We start from the raw sequence: 26,034 nt of genomic DNA, 5'->3' as shown, positions 1-26,034 counted from the left end.
CTTGCTGTAACTCTGCTTTATAAATTTTATAAAGTAAAATTATTTCCCTATTTTATAAATCACCATTACTGTGGAACCCAGTGGGCAGTTAGAAAATTTTACTAGTAACAGATACAAAAGTGGGAGGTAGGTATAAAAAGGTTGACTACCCCTGGTTTAGAGGTTAGTGCTTGTTACATTTTGTTTTCCATGAAAACTTCTAGTGGGAGGAAGGGAAATACTCACCTCCATTCCCTCTCACTGTTTCTGTCCTGCATAAGGAGGAGAGGAAAAAGATAAATAGAAACAGTTGGGAGAATCGCAGAGCAAGGGCACAGGCTCAGGAACAACCCGAGACCTCATCACCGGACAATGGAACCTGGAATGCTTTCCCTCCCTCACGTCCCAGCACCACCTCACTGGGTTTCCTGATGTGGCGGCAGGGGAGCACAGCTGGAAAAAAAACTTCTAAAATAAAAATATCGTGAATACTTTTATTCTGGCCCTGGCCGGTTGGCTCAGCGGTAGAGCGTCGGCCTGGCATGCGGGGGACCCGGGTTCGATTCCTGGCCAGGGCACATAGGAGAAGCGCCCATTTGCTTCTCCCTCCCCCACCCCCTCCTTCCTCTCTGTCTCTCTCTTCCCCTCCCGCAGCCAAGGCTCCATTGGAGCAAAGATGGCCCGGGCGCTGGGGATGGCTCCTTGGCCTCTGCCCCAGGCGCTAGAGTGGCTCTGGTCGTGGCAGAGCGACGCCCCGGAGGGGCAGAGCATCACCCCCTGGTGGGCAGAGCGTCGCCCCCTGGTGGGCAGAGCGTCGCCCCCTGGTGGGCGTGCCGGGTGGATCCTGGTCGGGCGCATGCGGGAGTCTGTCTGACTGTCTCCGTTTCCAGCTTCAGAAAAATACAACAAAACCCCAAAACTTTTATTCTGGAAAACCTGGAGCATAAAAGAGAGAGAGAGAGAGACAGACAATGGGAAAATGAACCCTGTGTCCTAGCACTCTCTTCAGCAGTTGCTAATACAGGGCTCATCTTGTTTCATCTGTTTCCCCAGCCTTGGATGATCTGGAAGTAGATCCTTAATGTAATATTTTATCTGTAAAAGCTTCAGAGTAAATTTGCTCTATTTTCTAGCATGTAAGTCCTAAAAACAAAACAAAACAAAACAAATTCCACTATCTGCTGTCAAACCTAAATTAAAAATTTTTTTCCCATTGATTTGAGGGAGAGGGGGAAGGGAGAAAGAGAGAAGAAGCATCATCTCTTAGTTCTGTTTAGTTGTGTACTCATTGATTGCTTTTCACACGGGCCCAGACTGGCGATTGAACCCATGACCTTGGAGCACGGGGATGATTCTTTATCCATTGAGCCCCCCAGTTAGGGCGCACACCTAAATTCTTAAGATTAATTTCTTATAAAGTAACCAGATAATGCCTAATTAGCTTTTTAAAATTATTTTTACTGTTAATTTATCCCTACAAGGTCCACATTGAGTTGATTTATCTTTAAATCACTTTAACATGTAAGCTTTCCTTACCTTTTATTTCATTTTCTTTTTCCTTTTGACTTATTTATAGAAGAAAAGGATTCATTGATTGATTATGGTGATGGTTGCAAATACCTGTGAATATATTAAAAATCACTGAATTGAAAAAAGAATAATTTATTCTGCATTTTTACCCATTTTTAGATTTTGCTGATCGCACCCCTGTGGTCTTGCTTGACAAGTTTGATATTCTCCTTTGACCTCTTTTTGCAAACTGGGAACGGCTTCCGAGGTGTGTTCAGATTCAGAGTCAGTGTTTTGGCACACAGGCATCGTAGGTTGTGGTGCATACTTGGATCGTAGCATGCCAGACGAGGAATCCGCTGATCTTCGTTTATTTGTACAGAAGGGATGGAGGAGGAAGAAGAGATAGAACAAGTGGACAAAGCCCCTGGTAGTGTTTGTATTTGATACAGCCAGTGAATGAAATGCAGGGGTTTTTCTCTCACAGCTACTCATCTGTCTAGTCATATTTGCCTTGGTGTGGTGTTCATAACTCATTCCTGAAAAGCTCCTGTAAGTGTTCACTGGTATTTCTATGGCTCTGGTGATTCCTGTTCATGGCTGGCTGACATGAAGGATAAGGTGATGGGGTATTTGCAACCAGATCTGATTCTGTGATCCTGAACTTGGGTGCAATAGTCATTGACTTTAAAAACATACAGACACACCCTGGCCAGTTGGCTCAGTGGTAGAGCGTTGGCCTGGCGTACGGGGGACCCGGGTTCGATTCCCTGCCAGGGCACATAGGAGAAGCGCCCATTTGCTTCTCTACCCCCCCCCTCCTTCCTCTCTGTCTCTCTCTTCCCCTCCCGCAGCCAAGGCTCCATTGGAGCAAAGATGGCCCGGGCGCTGGGGATGGCTCCTTGGCCTCTGCCCCAGGCGCTAGAGTGGCTCTGGTCGCAGCAGAGCGACACCCCGGAAGGGCAGAGCATCGCCCCCTGGTGGGTAGAGCGTCGCCCCTGGTGGGCATGCCGGGTGGATCCCGGTTGGGCGCATGCGGGAGTCTGTCTGACTGTCTCTCCCTGTTTCTAGCTTCAGAAAAATACAAAAAAAACAAAAAAAACCATGCAGACACTAAAAAAAAAAACCATGCAGACACTAATTTCCCTTTGTTGTCTAACAAAGCATAGGTCTCTTTACTTCCTCGTTGAACCTTTTCTCTTTTTTTCCTCAGTGGTTAGTGAATTGAAATCTAGATTTTGGGGGAGGGCTATTTTTAAACTTAATTCTTTTGATTAGATTGTATATTCACATGGTTCAATATTAAGAAAGTACAAAGGAGCATGTAGTGAAAAGTTACATTTTGATTTAGGAAAAAGTTATTTATAGAAATTCTGAAATAAATTTTACTACAATATTAAGAATAGTTTAAAATGTGATATGTTATGTAGAAACCAGACATTTCATAATAAGCTTCATGGCCTGACTGATGATGGTGCAGTGGATAGAGCTTTGACCTGGGACACTATAGTCCCAGGCTTGAAATCCTGAGGTCACATGCTTGAGTGCAGGCCCACCAGCTTGAGCGCGGGGTCACTGGCTTTAGTGAGAGATCATCATCATGACCCAAGGTCGCTGGCTTGAGCCCAAAGGTTGCTGGCTTGAGCAAGGGGTCCTTGGCTCAGCTTGAGCCCCCTGGTCAAGGCACGTATGAGAAGCAATCAGTGAGCAACTAAAGTGACGCAACTATGAGTTGATGCTTCTCATATCTTTCCTTGTCTGTCTCTCAAAAAAAGGGGAGGCAGTAATGAAGCACTTGTAAAACACTGACTTATGTGACAACAAACTTTAATATTAGCACACCCATAAACTAAAGCTCTCTAACAAGAAAATATTCATTGTTCGACCCAGAAGCTGAGGATTTGTTCAAAGAATGCTGGTTGGTAAGGAACTGGTTTGTACCTGTATCCTCTTTTTAAAGGAAAGGGAAAGCTTCTAAACTAAGTGTGCATGAGAATTTTATATGCTCTATGATAATTTTCAAGTTTCTACAGCACATGGCCACATTCCGCATCATGCCAGGCAGGAATTCACAGCCAGGCCTCACAAGTTGGAATGTTGGATAGTGAATTTGTCTGTGATAGTGAAATGCCATCAGGTTCTGTTCTTCCTCCTCCTCGGAACAGTTCACTCGCAAGGCAAAAACCAGAAGAAAGAATACAACAGCTGGCAACAAGTTACCAACTGCCCAGCAGATGAAGTTCAAACCCCTTGACCTACTTACTATTCAAGGCCTGCCCTCTATACTTTGACTCTGTCTTATCTGCCTATCTCTGACAGCCTTGCCTCCAACTGTTCTTCCAAGTGTTACTCAATAAATTTGCTTATGAAATAAAAACAAAAGGCCTTAAGGCCAGGAGAACATCAGAGGTCATTATTAAAACCAGTTCAGAGGACCCAGCAAAATACCAAGTTGAAATGTGCCAACCCACCCCCTAGTGTAATTGGCGGGTAGGCCAAGGTGCAGTGTTGATGAAAGCGGCCATTTAGCAATAAATATCCTGTCTTAGGCAGTCTGCTGTCCAAATACCTGTTCCTTTGAGAGGGGGCATTTGATGGCCTCGCTTTTTTAGGAGGGAAGAATTCAGGGCTGGGAGTTAGAATGGAGGTGACAGTAGTGTTATGTGACAATGCTCTTTGGAGGGGTGGATGGGGCCTGCAGGAGTGATCGTCCTCAGGAAGACAGATTGCAGAGCTTCCTCCTGGGGTGTTCCAGGTGGCGGGGGAGAGGACGGTGTGGGGAGGCTCGTGAGTGTGGGAGGGCAGTGGGTCCGACTTGCAACTCCACTGTGGAGCTTCTCTTAGTTCCCAGGTCTGGCTGGGCACACGGGCAGTGGCACCTGGCTTCCTCAGCAGGTGGAGCGTGCCCGAGAGCCGAGGCCCGCGCTGTATTGCCAGTGCTTCCTGCCACCCCAGACCTCGCCGTCTCTGGGAGGCCTTCTGTGAAAGGCCTGCTGTGGATCCAGCGGTCACAGGGGACTGTGACGTTCCAACCTGCTGCTCATGTTCCTGGTATTGCACTGTCCCCTCATGAAGTCTCCTTGTCTGGTGCCTCCCTCAACGGTTTCCCCTTTGTTCTTGAAAAGCAGAGGTTATCGACCCGAAGCCTTCAGGGGTCTCTGTGAAGGCCTAGGAAGATGCTCCCAGCGCTTCTGCAGAGGGGCAGGTCGCCCTGGGCGCTTACTTGTGAGTGTGAGTGCGTGTGCGCACGCATGTCTGCACCCACCTGTCCCCCTCCACTCTCCACTCTTGCAATGGCCTCATTGGCTTCCCCTCTCACCCAAACACCAGACAGTGGAAGGAGCGCTAGGAAGAAGAGGCCTTGAAAATAGTCCTCCCTGGGACAGGGAGGCTGACTTCCGTGCCAACATCCAGGAAGGATCTTGGTCCACACCGAAGTCTGCCTTGGAAGAAGGGATCCTGGGACGAGACAGGAAGTAGTCATTGGTTACAAAGCCCCCCTATTGCTGCTGTGCGGCCTTATTTTGAATTAGCCCACATGGAACTGCGTGTATTTCCCTAATCATTCTACCATGTTTAAAGTCTGTTCCTGCCTGACCAGGCGGTGGCGCAGTGGATAGAGCGTCGGACTGGGATGCAGAGGACCCAGGTTCGAGACCCAGAGGTCGCCAGCTTGAGCGCGGGCTCATCTGGTTTGAGCAAAAGCCCACCAGCTTGAACCCAAGGTCGCTGGCTCCAGCAAGGGGTTACTCGGTCTGCTGAAGGCCTGTGGTCAAGGCACATATGAGAAAGCAATCAATGAACAACTAAGGTGTTGTAACACAATGAAAAACTAATGATTGATGCTTCTCATCTCTCTCCATTCCTGTCTGTCTGTCCCTGTCTATCCCTCTCTCTGACTCACTGTCTGTCTCTGTAAAGTCTGTTCCTTTTGCTTATGCGCCTGTAGCTGCCCAGAACGTTCTTTCTTTCCTTCTTTACTAGCTGGTGTCGAGCTCCTCTGTTGGACTAAACCCAGGTCTCATCTTTCACAAGGAAGCACCCTCATACCCAGCCGTAAGCAAGGCTGGATTAGGTGTCCTTTCTCCAAGTGTTGCTGTTAGACACCTCACTGTGCATGTGTTTCCCCATGCGGACCGTCCCCTGGTGCCTTGGCACAGGGCCTGGTATGGAGCAGATGCTCCAGTGTGTACCAGGCTGCACTGTAAGCAGGTGTGGTGGACAACATGGCTGTTTGGTGGCAGTCTTATGTGGCGAGGTTTAGAAAAAAGATGTGGTCCACAGTCTCCTGTGGTGTTTGTAATAACACAGAATGCAGTTTGCACATGTCATTCTTTCTAAAAAATAATCCATGTTTTATTTAAAAATTTTTTGAAAACTTTTTTAAATTAAAGTTGACATTCAGTATTGTATTACTTTTAGGTGTATAGCATAATGGTTAGGCATTTATAGACTTATACAGTGATTCCCCAAAAGAGGCTAATACCCACCTGACACCATACATAGTTATTACAATATTTTTTTCTATATTCCCTGTGCTATATTTTATATCCCTGTGACTGTTTTCTTTCCTTTTTTAAAAAAGGTTTCCTCCTAGCTTATTCAACTCCTTTAGAAAAACCAACTTTTCTATTGATTTGAGAGAGAGAGAAGGTAAGGAAGAGAAAGAGAAAGAAGCATCAACTCGTTCTACTTAGTTTTTCCATTCAGTTGTGCACTCGCTGGTTGCTTCTCATATGTGCTCTGACTGGGGATCAAACCCACAACCTCAGTGCGTGAGGATGATGCTCTATCCACTGAGCCACCAAGCCAAGGCCCTGTGACTGTTTTCTGCCCACCAGTTTGTACTTCTTCATCCCTTTACCTTTTTTACTCATCTCCCCAAGCACCTCCCATCTGACAACTGTCAGTTTGTTCTTTGTGTCTTTGACTTGGTTTCTGTTTTGTTTGTTAATTTATTTTGTTTTTCAGATTCTACATATAAGTGAAATCATATCTATTTGTCTTTCTCTGTGTGACTTATTTCACTTAACATAATATCCTTTAGGTCTGTCATACACATTTTTTAAAAATTTATTTTTTATAAATAAATTCTTATTAATTTTAATGGGGTGACATCAATAAATCAGGGTACATATATTCAAAGAAAACATATCCAGGTTATCTTGTCATTCAATTATGTTGCATACCCATCACCCAAAGTCAGATTGTCCTCTGTCACCTTCTGTCTAGTTTTCTTTATGCCCCTCCCCCTCTCCTCCCCCTCTCCCTCCCCCCCCCCCCCCCCCGTAACCACCACACTCTTGTCCATGTCTCTTAGTCTCGTTTTTATGTCCCACCAATGTATGGAATCCTGCAGTTCTTGTTTTTTTCTGATTTACTTATTTCACTCCGTATAATGTTATCAAGACCCCACCATTTTGTTGTAAATGATCCAGTGTCATCATTTCTTATGGCTGAATAGTATACCATGGTGTATATGTGCCACATCTTCTTTATCCAGTCTTCTATTTTTTTTTTACAGTGATTAAAGCCTTTAAGCAAACTCTTGGCCAATACAGCAAGAATCCATAAAAGAGTAGTGTCCTTAACATGTTCACCAAGTCCAAGTTGGCACCAACACCATTCCAAATCCCTGCGAATGCAACCCAACCCCAGTTCAGTCTGTTAGGAGCTGTCCCAAGGAGCTGGAGTCCAGGAAAAGTCCGCATCCAGGAAAAGTCTGCATGGCACTGGAATTGTTGTCACAATTCTGTACTTTGCAGCTCGTGTCCAAGTCCCAATGACCGCTGCTTCTAGCTGGTAATGATTCAGGTAGACTGGAAAAGCCATCTGCAGCATGTGTGGAGATGGAGCTTCTGTTCTCCTCTGTCTGGAGAGATGAGACCAGGTTGCTTTTCCCTGGAGCTCTGCGACTGTGACGTGGTAAAGAGAACCTTGGGATACACTAAGCTGGGTGGCAAAGGTATATTCATAAATAGAAGTTGGCAAAAGGGGGAAAGAGAGCTCTAAATTAGGAGTAGGTTCCAGCCTGAAATATGTGTGGGGCATTGAGGTAGGAGGAATAGAGGTAACACTATATATTAAACAAAGCAGCAGAAAAAAGGACTATCAACACCCACAACAGAGATCTTTGAGGGAAGAATAAAAAGCCTGACAATTCGGGCAAGACACAGTTAAGTGGCCCTTGTGCAAATGAGATCAGTTTACCTGCTTCTTGGAATAAATGCCCTAGGCTCGTCCACAGTGTTGTAGATGGGGCAGACAGCCCTGGGCACCTTCAGCCTTCAGTGGCAAACCCCAGCTTTCTGGGCAAGGTTAAGTCATAGGTGGCTGGAGCAGGGCTGGAAGAGACTGAACCCTCCCTTAGAGGAGCGAGGGGGAAGCCTACCTTCCAGTGTCCCTGTTTCCTCACAGCAAAGGCATGAAAGTCTGGCAGGCTTTAGCTCAATGACCGTCCTTTCCTCTATTGAAGCAGGACCCAGATGGCATCCTATGAGACCCCTTTGGGGCGTTGGAGCCTTTAAGAGCGTATCCTAAAAGCTGGTAGTTCACCTCATCTCTATTGGGCTTGTTCTGCCTCTTGGTATCTTAAAAGCCATGCTCAGAAGATCTTGCTGAGGGGTTTGAGGATCCCCATCCGCCTATATAAATCTTTTCCATATATCTGGAGCTATTTGGGAAAAGACAAACCAGTGTTATTAGCTGGATCAAATAAAAGAAGGTAGTAGTTTGCAGGAGAAAAAGATTTGGCGTCTCCTGTTCATCAGCATTCAAAAGAAATTTAAAAATTTTTTAAGTAAAAAGCATGATATGGTAGACCCGTCGGAGTTCCAGGATATGACTCTCCCCTTTTAAATTTTTTTAAATTAACCTTAAAATATTTGCTGGGTACACTTTAATAATACCTTGACTTTAAAGATTGTAAGAAATACACATATTTCGTGTCATACACATTTTTAAGATTTTATTTATTGATTTTACAGAGGGGAGGGAGCGAGAAGTATCAACATGTAGTTGCTTCAATTTAGTTGTTCATTGCTTGCTTGTGGTATGTGTCTTGACCAGGCAAGCCCAGGGTTTTGAACCAGCAACCTCAGCATTCCATGTCAACACTCTATCCACTGTACCACCGTAGGCCAGGCTGAATGTTATTCTTTTTTATAGCTGAGTAATATTCCATTGTATACATGTACATCTTTATCTAGTTGTCTATCAACGGACACTTCGATTGCTTCCATATCTTGGCTACTGTAAATAATGCTGCAGTGAACATAGAGGTGCATATATCTTTTTGCATAAATGTTTTGAATTTCTTTGGATAAATACCCAGAAATAGAATTGCTGGGTCATAAGTTAGTTCTATTTTTAATTTTTTGAGGCGATCCTTAGAGTTTTCCATAGTGGCTGCATTAATCTGCACTTCCACCAACAGTGCATGAGGGTTGCCTTTTCTCCACATCCTAGGTAACACTTGTTTGTTGATTTATTGATGAGAGCCATTCTGACAGGTGTGAGGTGATATCTCATTGTAATTTAATGCATTTCTCTGATTAGTGACATGGAGAATCTTTTCATATGTCTATTGGCCATTTGTGTGTCTTCTGGAAAAATGTCTATTCAGGCCCTCTGCTCATTTTAATTGGATTAGAAAACAAATCATGAAGTGAGGGAGTCTTATAAATATTCCTTGAAACATGTAAGACAGTTTGGTGTGTTGTACGCCATCATTAAATGGTTAGTAAATTGAACGCGTGAACATTTAAGACACTCAAAGGAGGTGTATTCTTCCTGCTGGCAGATGAAACTTGCTTAGAGTCACACAAGTGAGTGTGAGCTGTGTTTGGAACCCAGCTGTCCCTTTCTTAATTTTATTTATTTATTTATTCATTTTAGAGAGGAGAGAGAGAGAGAGAGAGAGAGAGAGAGAGAGAGAGGAGAGACAGAGAGACAGAAGGGGGGAGGAGCTGGAAGCATCAACTCCCATATGTGCCTTGACCAGGCAAGCCCAGGGTTTCGAACCGGCGACCTCAGCATTTCCAGGTCGACGCTTTATCCACTGTGCCACCACAGGTCAGGCTGGATAGGAGTTTTGACAGTGTTGAGGAGTTATATGAATTTTATGATGAATAAAACTTTCTGAGCAATCTGGGACCATGAAACTGCCTTACTCTGATCACAGTGCAAAATTATAGCAAGAGTGATGGCTGATGCCCCGGACCAGGATAGCTCAGTTGGTAAGAGCATCATCTCAAAGCACAGAGGTTGTAGGTTCCATCCCCGGTCAGGGCACATACAGGAACAGATTGATGTTCCTGTCTCTCTCTCTCTGTCTCTCTCTCCCCCCCCATTCCTCTCTCACTAAAATCAATCAATAAAATTTTTTTAAAAAGGGATGGCTGCCTGACCAGGCGGTGGCGCAGTGGATAGAGCGTTGGACTGGGATGCGGAAGACCCAGGTTTGAGACCCCGGGGTCGCCAGCTTGAGCGCGGGCTCATTTGGTTTGAGCTAAAGCTTACCAGCTTGGACACAAGGTTGCTGGCTCCAGCAAGGGGTTACTTGGTCTGCTGAAGGCCCATGGTCAAGGCACATATGAGAAAGCAATCAATGAACAACTAAGGTGTCGCAATAAAAAACTGATGATTGATGCTTCTCATCTCTCTCCGTTCCTGTCTGACTATTCCTCTCTCTAACTCTGTCTCTGAAAAAAATTAAAAGTGATGGCTATCATTTTTTGTGAGCCTACTCTGGCCAGGCGTGGTGCTAAGCATGGGTACTGTTTAGTCCTCACAATAGCTCTGAAGTCAGGCATCACTACTCTCATGTTGTAGCCAAGCCCATTGAGGTTCAGAGAGATACAAGTAGCTTACTTATCACCAGCTAACACGATGCTGAGTTGAAGTTGGAACCCAGGCATGTCTGGCATCAGAAGTCATTTTCCCCCTAGTAAAAGTTGGTCCCTGGCATCTCTCTCCCCTTGTCTTTTCAGACCCATCCCTGGAAGACATGTGTGGCACTGAGTGTGCCCCGCTGGGGGAAGATGGGCAGCGGCCGCCGCGGTGCAGTTCAACTACCTCATCTCAGTCTGAGCCTTCAGAGCAGCTTAGGCGCCCCCAAGACAAAAGCCTAGCCTCCGAGGACCCCAAAAAGAAGAGAGCTCAGAAGCCCTCCCACATGAGGAGAAACATACGGTGAGCTGTGCTCCTGGTGAGAGGCGGGAGGAGGGAGTGGAGGCACTACCTTCACTCAGTGGCCACTAGCAGAAGGCCTGGTCTGAGCAGGAGAGTCCTCTTTCCAAAGGGGAAAAGTGTGAGCCGTGTGCCCGAATGCACAGTGGAGATACTGCGTGGGACCACTGGGTGGGCCGTCAGGGGAGGCGGGCAGAGGTGCTGGCCCCTGGGCCCTGCTGGGACTGTCCCACTTTCTGGGGGCCCCGAGATGATAGGGTGCACTGGTTGGACCCTGCTTCTTCCTTTATTTTTTCTTTATGTCTCAAAACAAGAGGAGGTGAAAAGAAGTTGACTTCTCAGCACCGGTTGGCAGGGGACTATCTGGTCCTACGTAGGGCTTCTTCCTTGAGCTGAGAGATCAGCAGCTAGAAACTGGAACTACCCGATCCTCAGCAGTCCTTCCGTCCACCAAAGACAGGAACACTCTCTGTTTCTCCTTCTGCCCTCATTTCTTTTTTTAACATAATATTACAAGATTACTCTAAGTTTGGGAAATAAGGATACAGAATCATCCATAATCCTACTTTCCATATACCGGCTTTGTTTTTAGTCAGCTTTTCAGCTGTATGAATCACATAGTACTTTATTTCACTCTCGTCCTGTTACATGCAGCGGTGAGTACAGGGGCATCTGTCAGGAAGTTAAATAATATGAAAAACATAGAAGGTCAAAACTGGCTGATCTTAAAGCACATGCCCCCTCCTCTTGTTTTTTGCCTTGCTCATTGCATGGGGTCAGTGGGACCGAAGCGGCTTCTCCCACCTGCGCCCTCTGCGCTCCCCATGCGACTTCCCTTTGGAGCCTGACGCTGCACTGCCCAGGTCCCAAGCAAACCCAAGTGCTCTCTCGTTTCAATGTTTAGAAAGCTGCTCCGGGAGGATCAGTTGGAGCCAGTTACCAAAGCAGCACAACAGGAAGAGTTGGAAAGAAGGAAACGCCTGGAGCAGCAGAGGAAGGATTACGCTGCTCCCATTCCCACTGTCCCCTTGGAGTTTCTTCCCGGTGAGTGGAGGAGGCAGCACAGGCCTGGGCGCCCACAGTGGTCAAGGGCCGATCCGGAGGAAGGTCATGCATGGCCTCTCAGAAATCCTTTCCAGTCGTTCAGCTTCTTGGAGGCACCCAATCAGAGGAACTCCATTTAACAAGTGCAGATGGATACAAGTGCACTCCTCCAGTTGATCTTACTTAGATTCCCCCCCCCTTAATTTTGGATCTTAACATGCCAAAGGGTGGGGGCCTTGTCTAGGGGTCAAGTGGATGGGTATTGGGCAGTAAGAACTGGTGGAGAAAAGGGAATTTGGAAAAAGGGCTGAGGTTTGGGAGACCTGCTTCTCTCCTCGGGGACAGTCCCGATGAGAGCAACAAGGGAGGAGGGATGGTGGGTTATTTGAAAAGTATATTTGTGCCACTTCTGTTTGACATTCCCTTCCATCTTTCTTTTTCTAGAAGAAATTGTCTTAAGAGCAAGTGAAGGTCCCCAACTGCCTCCTCGGGTTTTGGCCCAGGAAGTCATTTGTTTGGACAGTAGCAGTGGCAGCGAGGATGAAAAAAGCAGTCGCGATGGTAAGATCAATCCAGAGGTGGCCCTTCTTCCTCCTGACCCCGTGGTCACCCCGAGAGATGAGCTGTACCTTTGAATAGAAAGAGCACGATCCTTTCTGGGGTGCTTGGACGTCTGACTATGACAAATTCCTGAGTGTTCTTGCAAATCTAAGGTTTTCCCTTGTCTTTACTTGAAGCTGGGAGAGAGAAGTTTTTATCGGTGCTGACAGGTTCGACCTTTGTTTCCATGCCGTTCTTTGCTGTAACAACGGGCAGTAAATGACCACTGCTCCCTGGGTTTTGTTTTTGTTTTGTCTTGTTGGCTGTCTCAGAGGTGATCGAGCTGAGCTCTGGGGAGGAGGACACTCTGCACATTGTGGACAGCAGCGAGTCCGTCAGCGAGGAGGACGAAGAGGAGGAGAAGGGTGGCACCCACGTGAATGACCTCTTAAACCAGCGTGATGCCCTGGGGCGGGTCCTTGTCAACCTGAACCACCCTCCGGAGGAGGAGAATGTCTTCCTGGCCCCGCAATTGGCTCGGGCAGTGAAACCTCATCAGGTACAGCAAACCCGGACTCTCCTTCAGGTCCTTTTGGCTTCCTTGCTGGGACATCGCCCGCTGGCGCTTGTTGGCCGCGCAGCCTGGAAGGTCCTTGTTCGGTACCACGAGCAGCTTTGGAAAGGCCTGATTATCCTGGGAAGGAACAAGCCTCAGGTTTGCCCTGCCATGCAGGACGTGCTGGATCTCTTGGCTTAATAATCTTGAGCCTCCTTCTGTGAGATCTGCAAGACTGATGGGGATGCTCTCTGGAGAGCAGTGCTTTGATCCGGAAGTTGTGGCTCCAGAAGAGGTGTGAGAGTTGGAAGTCTGAGGGACTTCCTGGTAGGAGGGAGCAAAGTAGTTTGTGTTGACCCAGGACCAGTGAGTGACAGTTCCATAAAAACAGAGGTTCTCACTGTAAGAACTGCTCCTCGTGGAGTGGGCAGCGTTGAGGCAAGCAGCCAAGGGCGGCCGGGCCAAGGCTGAGTGAATTTGGTACTGCAGATTCTTGCTGGGATGGGCCACTGTACGAGGTGAATGTCTGTGTTTTCCCTGAGAAGTCTGTCACCAGCCAATAGACTAGTCAGGGCACAGGGTAACTTCTGTAGCCGTCCACACCAGCCATTCGGTGTAATGTGCTCATTTACTTAATTCTCACTAATCCCAAAGAGAGGAAAAGTAGAGCCCTGATCTTTGCCAGCCCTTCTGACGTTTGTCTGTGTGTGTTCCTTGTCAGATTGGCGGGATCCGGTTCCTGTATGATAACCTGGTTGAGTCCCTGGAGAGATTTAAGACCAGTAGTGGCTTTGGCTGTATCCTGGCCCACAGCATGGGTCTGGGGAAAACTTTACAAGTGATCTCCTTCGTCGATGTCCTCTTCCGCCACACGCCAGCCAAAACTGTCCTTGCCATTGTGCCGGTAAGAGCTGAGGAAGGCACCGCTTAGTCGCCCCTCCGAAGAGCTCTGGGTTGATGCCTTCCTGGGCACTAAGAAACTGCATGAGCTCTGCTCTGAGCTTGCTCCTTAAAACTTCCTTTCTGGGCTTGGCTTTCTGACAGGTTAATACTCTTCAGAATTGGCTGGCGGAGTTCAACATGTGGCTCCCAGCTCCCGAAGCCCTGCCAGCCGACAACAAGCCTGAAGAAGTCCAGCCTCGGTTCTTTAAAGTTCACATCTTGAATGATGAGCACAAGTAGGTGGTCTGCCTCCTCCTCTGCCCCTTTCCTTTCAGACCTTCTCCCGGGACCCGATGTCAGGCAGTCCGTTTGGCTCAGGTGCCTGGTACTCAGATTCCTTTTGGTTTCTTGATGTGTCCCTCTTTCTCTTCTTGCTCCTTACTTTTTCTCTACCTAGCTTTTTCAGTAAAGCCAGAGTTTGGTAGTCTGGGAAACTTCTTGTGTCCTGCTTTAAGTATGCTTTTATCCTGAAAAATCTGCATGTAGGGTTGCATTTTCCCAGGTACATAGTAATAAAATTCAACATGATAGTATGAAACTTTCCATCTTCTGTCTTTTGACCTTTTACATTTCTCTTTCATGAGCAGCTCATCAGTCTCTTCTTTTAAGCACCAATCTACAGTTGATCTTTAATGGTACAACTTCCAAGCTTTGAAAGGTGCAAACCTTTTTTTGTTTGTTTGTTTTAGATTTAAATAAAATTACTTATATTTCTACTCCATATATTCAACCTGATTTCCAAAATTTTAAAGGTATTTCTTGGTCCTGGCCTGTTCTCCATGCCCCTCTTTTCTCTCACTGACTTGGCTGCCGAGAAGGCAGACTTTCTTTCTGCAGAGGCCGCCTCTTGGGGGGTTCGGGCATGCACATCAAAATGAGGAGACTGTGCATGGCCCCTCGGGTGGCTGATCACCTGCCTGATCCTCTTCCTTACCTTTCAGGACAGTTAGTCCACGTGCAGCCGTGAACTGCAGCCAGGGCTCAGTGGTTCAGGAGTGGGGACTGTGCTGTGTCATCTGGTCTCAGCTGCTCTTCCTCCTTTACTGCTTGTCTTTGGCTCTTCATTCACCAGAGCCCGAGCAGCTGAAATGCAGGATGTTGCCCTTGTTTTTAGTACCTTCTATTTATTATGGGAATAACTTGAAATTCTCCCTCAAATATCGAAGTTATGCATGTACGTCCAAGGACGTTGTTGCCATTGATTGCCTTGAGCCATCGGGTGGCTGTTGTTTGCTGTTTATCATCAGCGACCCAGTCCGTCCTCGGTGCTTTTATATTTCCAGGATGCTGGGCGAGTCCTCGGGCAGCTGGCCCACCCTGTGAGGCTGCCACATGCAGGCTTTGCAGTAAGGATTCTGAATGTGCAGCGACACAGCTTTGCTTGTGGGGAGCCCTTCTTGAGGAGCGGTGGAAGCAGTAATATTTTCTCTCTGTTCACTCTTACAGGACAATGGCAGCTCGTGCTAAAGTGATGGCTGATTGGGTGTCGGAGGGTGGGGTGCTGCTGATGGGGTACGAAATGTACAGGCTCCTCACCCTGAAGAAATCCTTTGCCACAGGTAGACCGAAGAAAACCAAGAAACGTTCTCACCCGGTCATCATTGATCTAGATGAGGAAGATCGGCAGCAGGAGTTTCGGAGAGGTGGGCAGCCCGCTTGGGGGTCCTCCTAGGTCTATGTCAGCAAGAAAGAATAGAATCTGCAGTGGGACCTCGTCAGGTGGGAAGCGCTATTGGTGCGAGCTGTGTTATCTTGAACTGGAAGTCCAAGCCTCGACAACAGCTGGGGGGACCTCTGGCTTTCTAGGCAGGGGACTTCTGGTTCGGTGAGGCCACAGACCACCTCAGGAGAGACCTCCCTGCCCATCTGTCCCAGGTTCTCTCATGGAGCGGTTAGGACAGCAGCTGCTGCCTTGACCACCGCCCTGAGATGTTCTGAGGTAGCACTAAGAAAATATTTCAGAGTCCTCGAGTCACTGATATACAGAGTAATAATGTCCGTTCGTTTATAAAGCGAAAGTGTATCCTAGTCTTCCTCTCAGAGGTCTACTCCCTCTTCTAAGGGGCCTTTGCCCATCTGAGGAAGGTTTTCTTAGGGTTCAGAGGCTGTTTCATTTTTATGGGTCTCTTCATCTGGAGGTTGTTTGTTGTAGGTTTGCTTCTGTTATAGAGCTGGGATGAATTTGCCTTTTAGCAATGACTGGGGAGTAAGTCCAGGAAGACCTTATCCTTTAGCTAGCTCCCCCCAGCCAGCCCTCTGAAGGCACCAAGATGCTGACAATGGGAGAGCCAACCGACATGTCTGGATTGTTCCTATCAATTTCATCCAGACTCCTGTTTAATCCTGGGCGGGTACTCTGTCAAGTCATGCTCTCCGTGGCCCAGTTGGTCTAAGCCCTAGGAATGCAAGTCGGTTTTGCTCAGCCTGAAGCAGGAGGTGGGGGAGGAAAGTAAAAAGAGGGAAGAGATACTTGCTTTGAAAGTGCACAGGCCAGCTCACATGTCACACCAAAGTGCAGGAGCTTGGACGGCTGGCTCCCTCCCACTGATGGGGGCTGACTCCTGCTTTCCTGCTCCCTTCATTTCTTCTGTCTCCGCCAGCGTGCACCCCTGCTTCTCATGTTGTTGGCTAAGAGCAGGCCCTCTCCCCCTCTGACCCGGGTCCTCTTCCCTCCCTAGAGTTTGAGAAGGCCCTGTGTCGTCCCGGCCCTGATGTGGTGATCTGTGACGAGGGGCACCGCATCAAAAACTGCCAAGCCAGCACCTCGCAGGCCCTGAAGAACATTCGCTCTCGCCGCCGGGTGGTGCTGACTGGGTACCCCCTGCAGAACAACCTCATCGAGTACTGGTGCATGGTGGACTTCGTGCGCCCAGACTTCCTCGGCACCCGGCAGGAGTTCAGCAACATGTTCGAACGCCCCATCCTGAACGGCCAGTGCATCGACAGCACACCCCAGGACGTGCGCCTCATGCGGTACCGGAGCCACGTCCTGCATAGCCTCCTGGAGGGCTTTGTGCAGAGGTGAGCGGCCTCGCCGAGGAGCGGGGGCCCCGTCCCAGTGGGACACAAGTAAACCCTCTGCTCACTCGGGAGCGTTTCCTGAATAGCTAGCAGAGGATGGCCGCCCACTGTTTCCGTGCTGTGGAAGTCTGGCCTAGAAGGGCTTCTGTCCGAAACCGATTCATAGTCGTTACTACGGATGCCTGCCATACCTTCTGCGGGAAGCAGGGAGAGCTGGCATTCTGCTGACTCGGGTGAGGGGGGTGGGGCTCTGAGGGCAAGCCTCGGTGTGTCGTGTCCGCCTCAGTGCGCGTCGCTGACCCGGTCTCTAGCAGCCCATCCTTCCTTGTTAACACGGCATGTGTGCAGAAAGTGTAGAGAAGCAGCCCTGATTCGAGGTAAAAACCTAGACTTACCCCGGTCTCTGTCATCACATCGCTGGCAGCTGCCTCAGATCGCTGCCTCTTTAGTTTTCATCCTTAAGATGAATTTCTTCTTGAGGGTTGTTGAACCACTCTTCATTGCGAGGCTGCTGTGAGATCTTCAAGAGGTGGGTGTGGCAGAAAGGCAGGGTTTGGTTTCTCTCCTGCACTGACCCCTCCTGGTCACAACGCCTTGTCAGTTCTGATCTCCGTGTTTGCAGGAGAGGCCACACTGTGCTGAAGATTCATCTCCCTGCCAAGGAAGAGAACGTAATCCTGGTGCGACTCTCCAAGATCCAGCGGGATTTGTACACCCAGTTCATGGACCGCTTCCGGGACTGCGGCAACAGTGGCTGGCTGGGCCTGAACCCCCTCAAGGCTTTCTGTGTGTGCTGCAAGGTGTGTGGCAGCCTCAGGAATACTGAGATACAGCCCGCGGATGCACCTGGTCCCAGGAGAGTTGCTCCTTCTGGGAGTCCTGCAAAAGGAAGCATAGAGGCAGAGGGCCCACCTCTGCATTGGAGGACTGGGGGCTATAGGGAGAGGTGTGTTGGCCACTCATACTGTAATGCAAATGCCCCCTGTGGTGTGCAACCCAGCTGCACAACTTGTTACACCGAACTTGAGAAACCCCTTCCTTTCTCACTGATTTTTCTCACTTGGAAGAGGGGTGATGGCGGAACATTTTGAGCAGTGTTTATGACTGCTCACAAAATTGGGATTCAAGAACTATATAGTTTACCCTGGCCGGTTGGCTCTGTGGTAGAGCGTCAGCCTGGCGTGCAGGAGTCCCGGGTTTGATTCCCGGCCAGAGCACACAGGAGAAGCGCCCATCTGCTTCTCCACCCCTCCCCCTCTCCTTCCTCTCTCTCTCTCTCTTCCCCTTCCGCAGCTGAGGCTCCATTGGAGCAAAGTTTGCCCAGGCACTGAGGATGGCTCTGTGGCCTCTGCCTCAGGTGCTAGAATGGCTCTGGTTGCAACAGAGCAACGCCCCAGACGGGCAGAGCATCGCCCCTGGTGGGCATGCCGGGTGGATCCCGGTCGGTTGCATGCGGGAGTCTGTCTGACTGCCTCCCCGTTTCCAACTTCAGAAAAATACAAAAAAAAAGAAAAAAACTATATAGCTTAGACAAATTATTCGGGGCACCTTCCATTGCATTATGTATTTCATCAGGTTGACACCTCTTTTGTCCTGATAATGTTTTCAGATGGTTTGAGGACAGCAAGGCCCTGGTATCTTGAGTGCTGAGCCTCATGAACAGGTTGATGAATGCTCTCTCGTCTTTGATCTGGCCAAGGGCTCCCTGTTGCCTCACCAGGGACCTATTTCTTTGACAGCTCTCAGCCGACTGTTGGGCATTGTTCCTTTTAAAAAAATGAATTTTTTAAAATTGATTTGAGAGAAAGATACCAGTTTGTTGTTCCAGTTATTTATGTATTCATGGTTGATTCTCTTATGTGCCCTGACAAGGGATCAAACCCACAACCTTGAGGTATTGGAACAGTGCTCTAACCCACTGAGCTATCCAGCCAGGGCTGGGCATTATTTCTGATCACCACTTTTATAAGTGAGCTGAAGGTGTATGTATGTCTGGGGCAGATGGAGTTCAAAATATATATATATATTTTGTAGCCACAGTCCCAGAGACCAGAGCCAGAGGTCTAAAGCAGACATGGTTTGGAGGATGCTGCAATGCCAACATACCCATCCTACCTGCCCCCTCCCCTCCCTGGGAATTCGCAACTCCTGCCAGGAGTCTGGTTGGTCATTTAGAAGTCAGATACATTGTCCGTAGGGAGACATGGGTCTTGTTTATTACAGTAGTTGATTGTTGGCCACACAGTGAAGCAGAGCATTCTCACTGAATAAGAATGCAAGGCTTAGGCCCTGGCTGGTTGGCTCAGCGGTAGAGCGTCGGCCTGGTGTGCAGGAGTTCCAGGTTCGATTCCCGGCCAGGGCACACAGGAGAAGCACCCATCTGCTTCTCCACCCCTCCCCCTCTCCTTCCTCTCTGTCTCTCTTCCCCTCCCGCAGCCGAGGCTCCATTGGAGCAAAGATGGCCTCAGCACTGGGGATGGCTCTGTGGCCTCTGCCTCAGGCGCTAGAATGGCTCTGGATGCAACAGAGCGACGCCCCAGAGGGGCAGAACATCGCCCCCTGGTGGGCATGCCGGGCGGATCCCGGTCGGGTGGATCCCGGTCGGGCACATGCGGGAGTCTGTCTGACTGCCTCCCCGTTTCCAGCTTCGGAAAAATGGAAAAAAAAAAAAAAAAAAAAAGAATGCAAGGCTTGTGGCATCGCCTTCTTGCTTGTGTACCAAACAACTGGAGTGCTCCCTGTGGTGCACGCTCCTGTTCATGTAGCATAGGAGTCAGAGTCTAGTGGAAGCGAGTGTTCAGGCTCTTTGGCCATGAGGGGGTTGGGATACCTTAATTAGTGTGATACCGCGTGTTGTGGGCGGTGTGAGTTTGAGCAAGTACATGTCTCCAGACTCTGAGGGACATCCTTATCAGTGTTCTGTGCCCTGTGTTTTCCTCTGACTTGAACCTCAGATCTGGAATCATCCTGATGTGCTGTATGAAGCCCTTCAGAAGGAGAACCTGGCCAATGAGCAAGACCTAGACGTGGAGGAGCTTGGTGCAGCAGGGACGAGTGCCCGCTGCTCGTCACAGGGAACAAAAGTCAAGGGGGAAGACGGCACCTTGGCCTCCTCAACGGGAGAGGCAGCCAACCCCAAGTTCCTGCAAGGGGTCGGCTTCAGCCCTTTCCAGGAGCGAGGCAACAGCATTGTCACGTACGAATGGGTGAGTCACGCAGGTCCTTCTGTGGCCATAAACCACTGCTGAGAAGGGGTGGTGTGAAGCCTCATGCAGAAGGCACGGCCCAGGTCTGTGCAGGGAACTGTAGCAGTGGCCTGTGAGCTGCGGTCTGGGAGGGAGTTTTATTTCTAGTCATCGGGCCATGGACTTGCTCCGAACTGCCTCATCTCTCTCCTGCAGGCCAAGGACCTACTGACTAATTACCAGACTGGAGTCCTGGAGAACTCTCCCAAGATGGTTCTGCTCTTCCACCTGATTGAGGAGAGTGTGAAGCTTGGGGACAAGATCCTTGTGTTCAGGTAGCAGAGAAGTTCCCGAATGACACTGTGTGTCTCTGGTAAAAGTGACACAGGGCCTGCAGAGTGAGATGTCTGGGGTCCCACCGCCCCTGTTCTCACTCCATGCCTCTGCAACCCAGTGGTTCTTGGGAGGACTTTGCATTTTATCATTTTCTTAGAGTTTTTTTCTTTGTCCAGTGCTGTTCTCTGCAGATAACAATTTGAAACCATAGGCTAGTAGTGCAGATCACAGTCTAATCTGTGGCCTGCTATTGTACAACCTGAGAACTAGCTTTTACATTTTAAAAGGGTGTTGTTTTTTGTGGGGGGTTTTTTCTGGTAGGAGAGACAAAGAGAGGGACAGATAGGGACAGACAGACAGGAAGGGAGAGAGATGAGAAACATCAATTCTTCGTTGGGGTTCCTTAGTTGTTCATTGATTGATTTCTCATATGTGCCTTGACCAGGGGGCTACAGCAGACCGAGTAACCCCTTGCTCAAGCCAGCAACCTTGGGCTCAAACCAGATGAGCTCGCGCTCAAGCTGGCGACCTCAGGGTCTCGAACCTGGGTCCTCCGCGTCCCAGTTTGACGCTCTATACACTGCGCCACCGCCTGGTCAGGCTAAAAGGGTTTAAGAAAAAAGAAAAAACACAGCAGAGACTGTGTGTGGGGGCTGCAAAACCTAAAATGTTTATTGTCTGGCCCTTCACAGAAGACACTTGCTGACCTTTGGTCTAATCTGCTTATTTCCCTCTTGGCCTTTTTTTAATTTTAATTTTTTATAATTCAGCTTGTATATAAGGCCAAGTAAATGGCGTGATTTGTTCCAGAATCACCTTCTTGGTCTGGCCTGAGCTCTGAGTCTCGTCAAGGCCTGCCCCCTCGGGGGGACAGCCATCCAGTAGATCACTTCTCTATCCCACCACATGCGCTCTGGTGAGGGCCATGTGGCAGCAGTCTGGCTGGGGAGCCTCGGCGAGAGGCTGTCTGCATGGCACGTGGGTGTGAGGACGGCGGAGGCTCTAACTCCGGAAGAGCCTCCTGGTTTTACGGAGCTCCTGGGAGCCTGGCTTTGCGGAACCGGGGAGGGCCGAGTTCTGTCCACGGTGCTCCTGTGGCCTGTAGCTGGCTCTTCTGCACGTTGTGCAGTGTAGGTTTTTCCTGCGGATGTCATTTGTTACTAGGCACCGAACTCGCCCTGGGGTTTCCCGACTGAGGAGATCAGAGGGCAGCGAGATTTGTAGCGGGTGGCGGTGATAACTGTGGCGGGCTCTGCTCCTGCTGGAGCTGGCGGGGATGCCCTGGTGGGTCTCCGCGGGGCTCCCTCTTACGTGGAGTAGGTTGTGGGGGCTCCCACCACCAGAAGGCTGCACACAGTGGTGGGCCTGTTGGGGAACAAGATTCTCTTGTTCTCTTCCAAACCAAATGTTGTCCCTTTCAGCCAGAGCCTTTCCACCCTGGCGCTCATCGAGGACTTCCTTGGGAAACGAGAAGTGCCCTGTCCTCCTGGTGCTGAGGGGCAAGGAGTACAGAAGTGGGTTCGGAACGGCAGCTACTTCCGTGAGTTTGTTGCTTTGTTCCGGTAGCTTTGGCAAGGTCTGCTTCAGGGCTTCCTTTCCTTCTCTCTCGTTTCCTCTTCTACTCAATTCTCTGCCAAATGCACAGGGGTGTCTGTGGTTAGCCAAGGGGCAGAGGGATGCTGAGTGGGTGCTGCCGTGTGTGAGGTGCTGTCCTAGGCGCTTAGTAGGACAGGGAGTGCAGAGAAGTAGAAGGGGTCGGCCTAGTCTTCATCTGAGACGTGGCAGCTCGACAACTCCCGACTGGCCCTGACCAAGTGCCCTCACTAGGTTCTGAGGAAGACGGACTCATCCTAGGGGGGATGGTTGGGGGAGGTTCCCTAGAGGAGGCAGAACCTGCACCAAACTTGCAAACATGGGGAGACTTGGAAAGCTGCAGAGCTATTGAGACCCAGCGGTCATTGTGGGGGAAGGAATGGAGCGAGCACCAGTCTGGGTCATGTGTGCACTGTGATTAGACAGCAGCCTCGGAGGGCGAGAATTGATTCTTGAGGGGGCGAAAAATAACTTTGAAGCATAAAGTACAAGTATATGTGTAGTAAATAGACATATACAATATACCTGTGATGTTAAAACTACATGGAGGGCATGGTGATGGTAAAAAAAAATGTATTAAAAAGTTCCTTAAGAGGGTGATAACGAAAGGAAAGATTGAGCAATATTTACCTGAGGCACGCACTGACCAGATACTGACGTTTGGGCGAGATAGCTCTTTGTTGCTGGGAGCAGCCATGTGCACCGGAGGGTGTTCAGCGTTCCTGGCCTCTGGTCACTACATGACAGCGGCATCCACTCAGTCATAACCACCACCAGCATGTCCAGGCGTTGCCGAGTGTCCTGTGTGGTGGCAGGTGGAGAGGTCCCCCTGTTGAGATGCACTGGAGGTTCATGGGTGATGAGGAGACCCCTGGAGCCTGGAGCCTGTGTTGACTCCAGGTTTGCTGAGTGAGTCAGTGCTGAGCTGTGGTTGGAGACTGAGAACTCGGGTGGGAAAGGAGGTTAGGGGCTCGCGGAGAGAGCCTCCAGCGCCAGCCAGTGAAACTCATGCTTCTTGCAGCTAGGAATTCAGTTCTCCGGGTGGTCTACCCTTAGCTTTGCCCTTTTCTCCGCTTTACCCAAGGTGACAGAAGTAGCCCCTCCTCACCTCTTCTTCATGCTTCCTGACTGAAATGACTTCTCCTCCTTCTGTGCTACCCCCTCTCCATTCCCGGGCCCACCCTCCTCACCTCTTCTTCATACTTCCCGACTGAAATGACTCCTCCTTCTGTGCTACCCCTTCTCCATTCCCGGGCCCACCCTCCTCACCTCTTCTTCATGCTTCCCGACTGAAATGACTCCTCCTTCTGTGCTACCCCCTCTCCATTCCCGGGCCCACCCTCCTCACCTCTTCTTCATGCTTCCCGACTGAAATGACTCCTCCTTCTGTGCTACCCCCTTTCCATTCCTGGGCCCACCCCCCTCACTCTTCTTCATGTTTCCTGACTGAAATGACTGCTCCTCCTTCTGTGCTACCCCCTCTCCATTCCCGGGCCCACCCTCCTCACCTCTTCTTCATGCTTCCTGACTGAAATGACTTCTCCTCCTTCTGTGCTACTCCCTTTCCATTCCCGGGCCCACCCTCCTCACCTCTTCTTCATGCTTCCTGACTGAAATGACTTCTCCTCCTTCTGTGCTACCCCCTCTCCATTCCCGGGCCCACCCTCCTCACCTCTTCTTCATGCTTCCTGACTGAAATGACTTCTCCTCCTTCTGTGCTACCCCCTCTCCATTCCCGGGCCCACCCTCCTCACCTCTTCTTCATGTTTCCTGACTGAAATGACTCCTCCTTCTGTGCTACCCCCTCTCCATTCCCGGGCCCACCCTCTTCACAGCAGTTTCTCAGCTTAGGAGCTTGTTCACAGTGCAGGTTCTTGGTGGAGGAACATCATATCGAAACACAAATCCCTTGGTCCATCTATGCTCATCAGGGCTCACAGCACTGAGGCAGAGAGGTCATCTGAACCAGTGTGTCTACCAAGCGTCCACATTCAGGGTGATCCTTTTTTTTTTTTTAACTAATTTTTTGAGAGAGAGATAGGAAGGGAGAAGGTGAGAAGCATCAACTCATAGTTGCGTCACTTTAGTTGGTCATTGATTGCTTCTCATATGTGCCTTGACCAGGGGGCTCAAGCCAGTGACCATGGTCATGTCAATGACCCCATGCTCAGGCCGGCAACTCCACACTCAAGCTGGCGAGCCTGCGTTCAAGTCAGTGACCTTGGAGTTTCAAACCTGGGATGCCCTATCCACTGCACCACCACTGGTTAAACTAGGGTGATTTTTTTTTTCTTTCTTAGCGAGAGAGAGAGAAGATAGGAAGGGAGAGAGGTGAGAAGCATCAACTCATAGTTGCATCCCTTGGTTGTTTATTGATTGCTTCGCATATGTGCCTTGACCGGGGGCACCAACTAAGCCAGTGAAGCCTTGCCCAAGCCAGCGACCTTGGGATTTTGAACTTGGGTCCTCTTCATCCCTCAGCATCTCAGGTCCACACTCTATTTACTGCGCCACCACCTGGTCAAGCAAGGATGATTCTTACACACTCTAAAGCAGGGGTCCCCAAACTTTTTACACAGGGGGCCAGTTCACTGTCCCTCAGACCGTTGGAGGGCTGGACTATAAAAAAAACTATGAACAAATCCCTATGCACACTGCACATATCTTATTTTAAAGTAAAAAAACAAAACGGGAACAAATACAATATTTAAAATAAAGAACAAGTAAATTTAAATCAACAAACCGACCAGTATTTCAATGGGAACTATGCTCCTCTCACTGACCACCAATGAAAGAGGTGCCCCTTCCAGAAGTGCGGTGGGGGCCGGATAAATGGCCTCAGGGGGCCACATACGGCCCGCGGGCCGTAGTTTGGGGACCCCTGCTCTAAAGTCTAGGAACCTTGGACTTAGAATTTTCCCAAAATACGAAAGGGAGAAACATAGTTCATAATCCTTGTTGCACATGTGTGAATCACCTGGGGGTATTTTTTTAATTTTAATTTTTTTTTAAGATTTTATTTTTTGATTTTAGAGAGAGGATAGAGAGAGAGAGAAAGGCGGGGGGAGGAGCAGGAAGCATCAAGTTGTAGTAGTTGCTTCATGTGCCTTGACCGGGCAAGCTGGGGGTTTCAAATCAGCAACATTGGCATTCCAAGTCAACACTTTATCCACTGCGCCACCTTCAGGCACCTGGGGGTGTTTTTAAATTATAGGAACCTGGGTCTCATGGTGGACCATGGCATATCCAGGGGTAAAAGTTGAGCACTGTAGTGTATTTGTTTTGTCTTTAAAACCCACTTGTCCAGTGATTTTGCTGCGTACCCCTGCCGTCATCTGTCCATTGTTGTGGTTTTCCCTCTGTCCCAGGGCTAGATGGTAGCACCCCTGCCTTTGAGAGGGAGCGGCTCATCAATCAGTTCAATGATCCCAGCAACCTCACCACCTGGCTGTTTCTTCTCTCCACAAGGTGAGTGGGTACCGAGAGGGTAGGCTGGGGCCTCTGTTCAGGGCAATGAGCCACATAGGCAGCTACTCCCAAGGTTTATTCACTTTTCATCAGAAGAGATCTGCTCAGGTTGGTGACTTGTTTTTGAAGTAAGATTGGGGATACTAAAGGGAAGTTGTGTTAGAAGGGTGATTGTGACGTTGTCATTAAGTTCTTTGAGGTCTTCACTAACGATGGCCGTAATTAGCTTTTCTCTCCATGTTCTGAGGCTTAGACGATGTAATGAGTGTGAAAGTGTTAAAGGCCATGCAGAGTCACTGTAAGAGGTGCCGGCCCTGTCTGTCTGCACCACGCAGCCTCAAGTCTGTGCTGCCTTCCGCATCCCAATGCCTGTACTAGGGTGTAAAGCGGTTAGGCATGCTCACGAGCTGTAGGACTAGGCATGTCTCCCCTCCCACTCCGCATCGCACCCGTCCCAGCAGGGTGGAGAGTGGGCTGGCTGTTGGCACCAGTGGGCACCTCTGTGTCAGACATTCAGGACATATGTTTCAGTGCTTGAGGACATATATTGTTCATGAGCAGGACAGCAGACTCCTGCTTGGCATAGACAAATAGGGCCACCAGCTTTTTACAGTTCACGTTGGGGTAGTGGTCACAGAGGGTAAAATTCATTTGAAAACTACATGTCTTTAA

At 49.2% G+C, this 26,034-nt stretch overlaps 1 protein-coding gene across 2 annotated transcripts in view; it reads left to right on the top strand.

Annotated features, from left to right (window-relative positions):
* Nucleotides 1-26,034, top strand: part of RAD54L2 (RAD54 like 2) — a 100,369-nt gene that overhangs the window by 61,902 nt on the left and 12,433 nt on the right. For both annotated transcript variants that reach the window (XM_066245065.1, XM_066245066.1), the window contains 13 exons: nucleotides 10,479-10,680; nucleotides 11,582-11,721; nucleotides 12,166-12,282; nucleotides 12,594-12,820; nucleotides 13,539-13,721; nucleotides 13,862-13,995; nucleotides 15,206-15,402; nucleotides 16,438-16,780; nucleotides 17,403-17,580; nucleotides 19,735-19,986; nucleotides 20,182-20,300; nucleotides 21,723-21,841; nucleotides 25,263-25,362. In XM_066245065.1, the coding sequence (XP_066101162.1) occupies nucleotides 10,479-10,680; nucleotides 11,582-11,721; nucleotides 12,166-12,282; nucleotides 12,594-12,820; nucleotides 13,539-13,721; nucleotides 13,862-13,995; nucleotides 15,206-15,402; nucleotides 16,438-16,780; nucleotides 17,403-17,580; nucleotides 19,735-19,986; nucleotides 20,182-20,300; nucleotides 21,723-21,841; nucleotides 25,263-25,362 (2,311 nt within the window). The remainder of the gene's footprint in view (nucleotides 1-10,478; nucleotides 10,681-11,581; nucleotides 11,722-12,165; nucleotides 12,283-12,593; nucleotides 12,821-13,538; nucleotides 13,722-13,861; nucleotides 13,996-15,205; nucleotides 15,403-16,437; nucleotides 16,781-17,402; nucleotides 17,581-19,734; nucleotides 19,987-20,181; nucleotides 20,301-21,722; nucleotides 21,842-25,262; nucleotides 25,363-26,034) is intronic.

The sequence above is a fragment of the Saccopteryx bilineata genome, chromosome 10, assembly GCF_036850765.1.
Source record: "Saccopteryx bilineata isolate mSacBil1 chromosome 10, mSacBil1_pri_phased_curated, whole genome shotgun sequence".
NCBI classification, from domain to species: domain Eukaryota; kingdom Metazoa; phylum Chordata; class Mammalia; order Chiroptera; family Emballonuridae; genus Saccopteryx; species Saccopteryx bilineata.
Note: the sequence above shows the minus strand (reverse complement) of the source record. Positions and strands in the feature narration are given on the sequence as shown.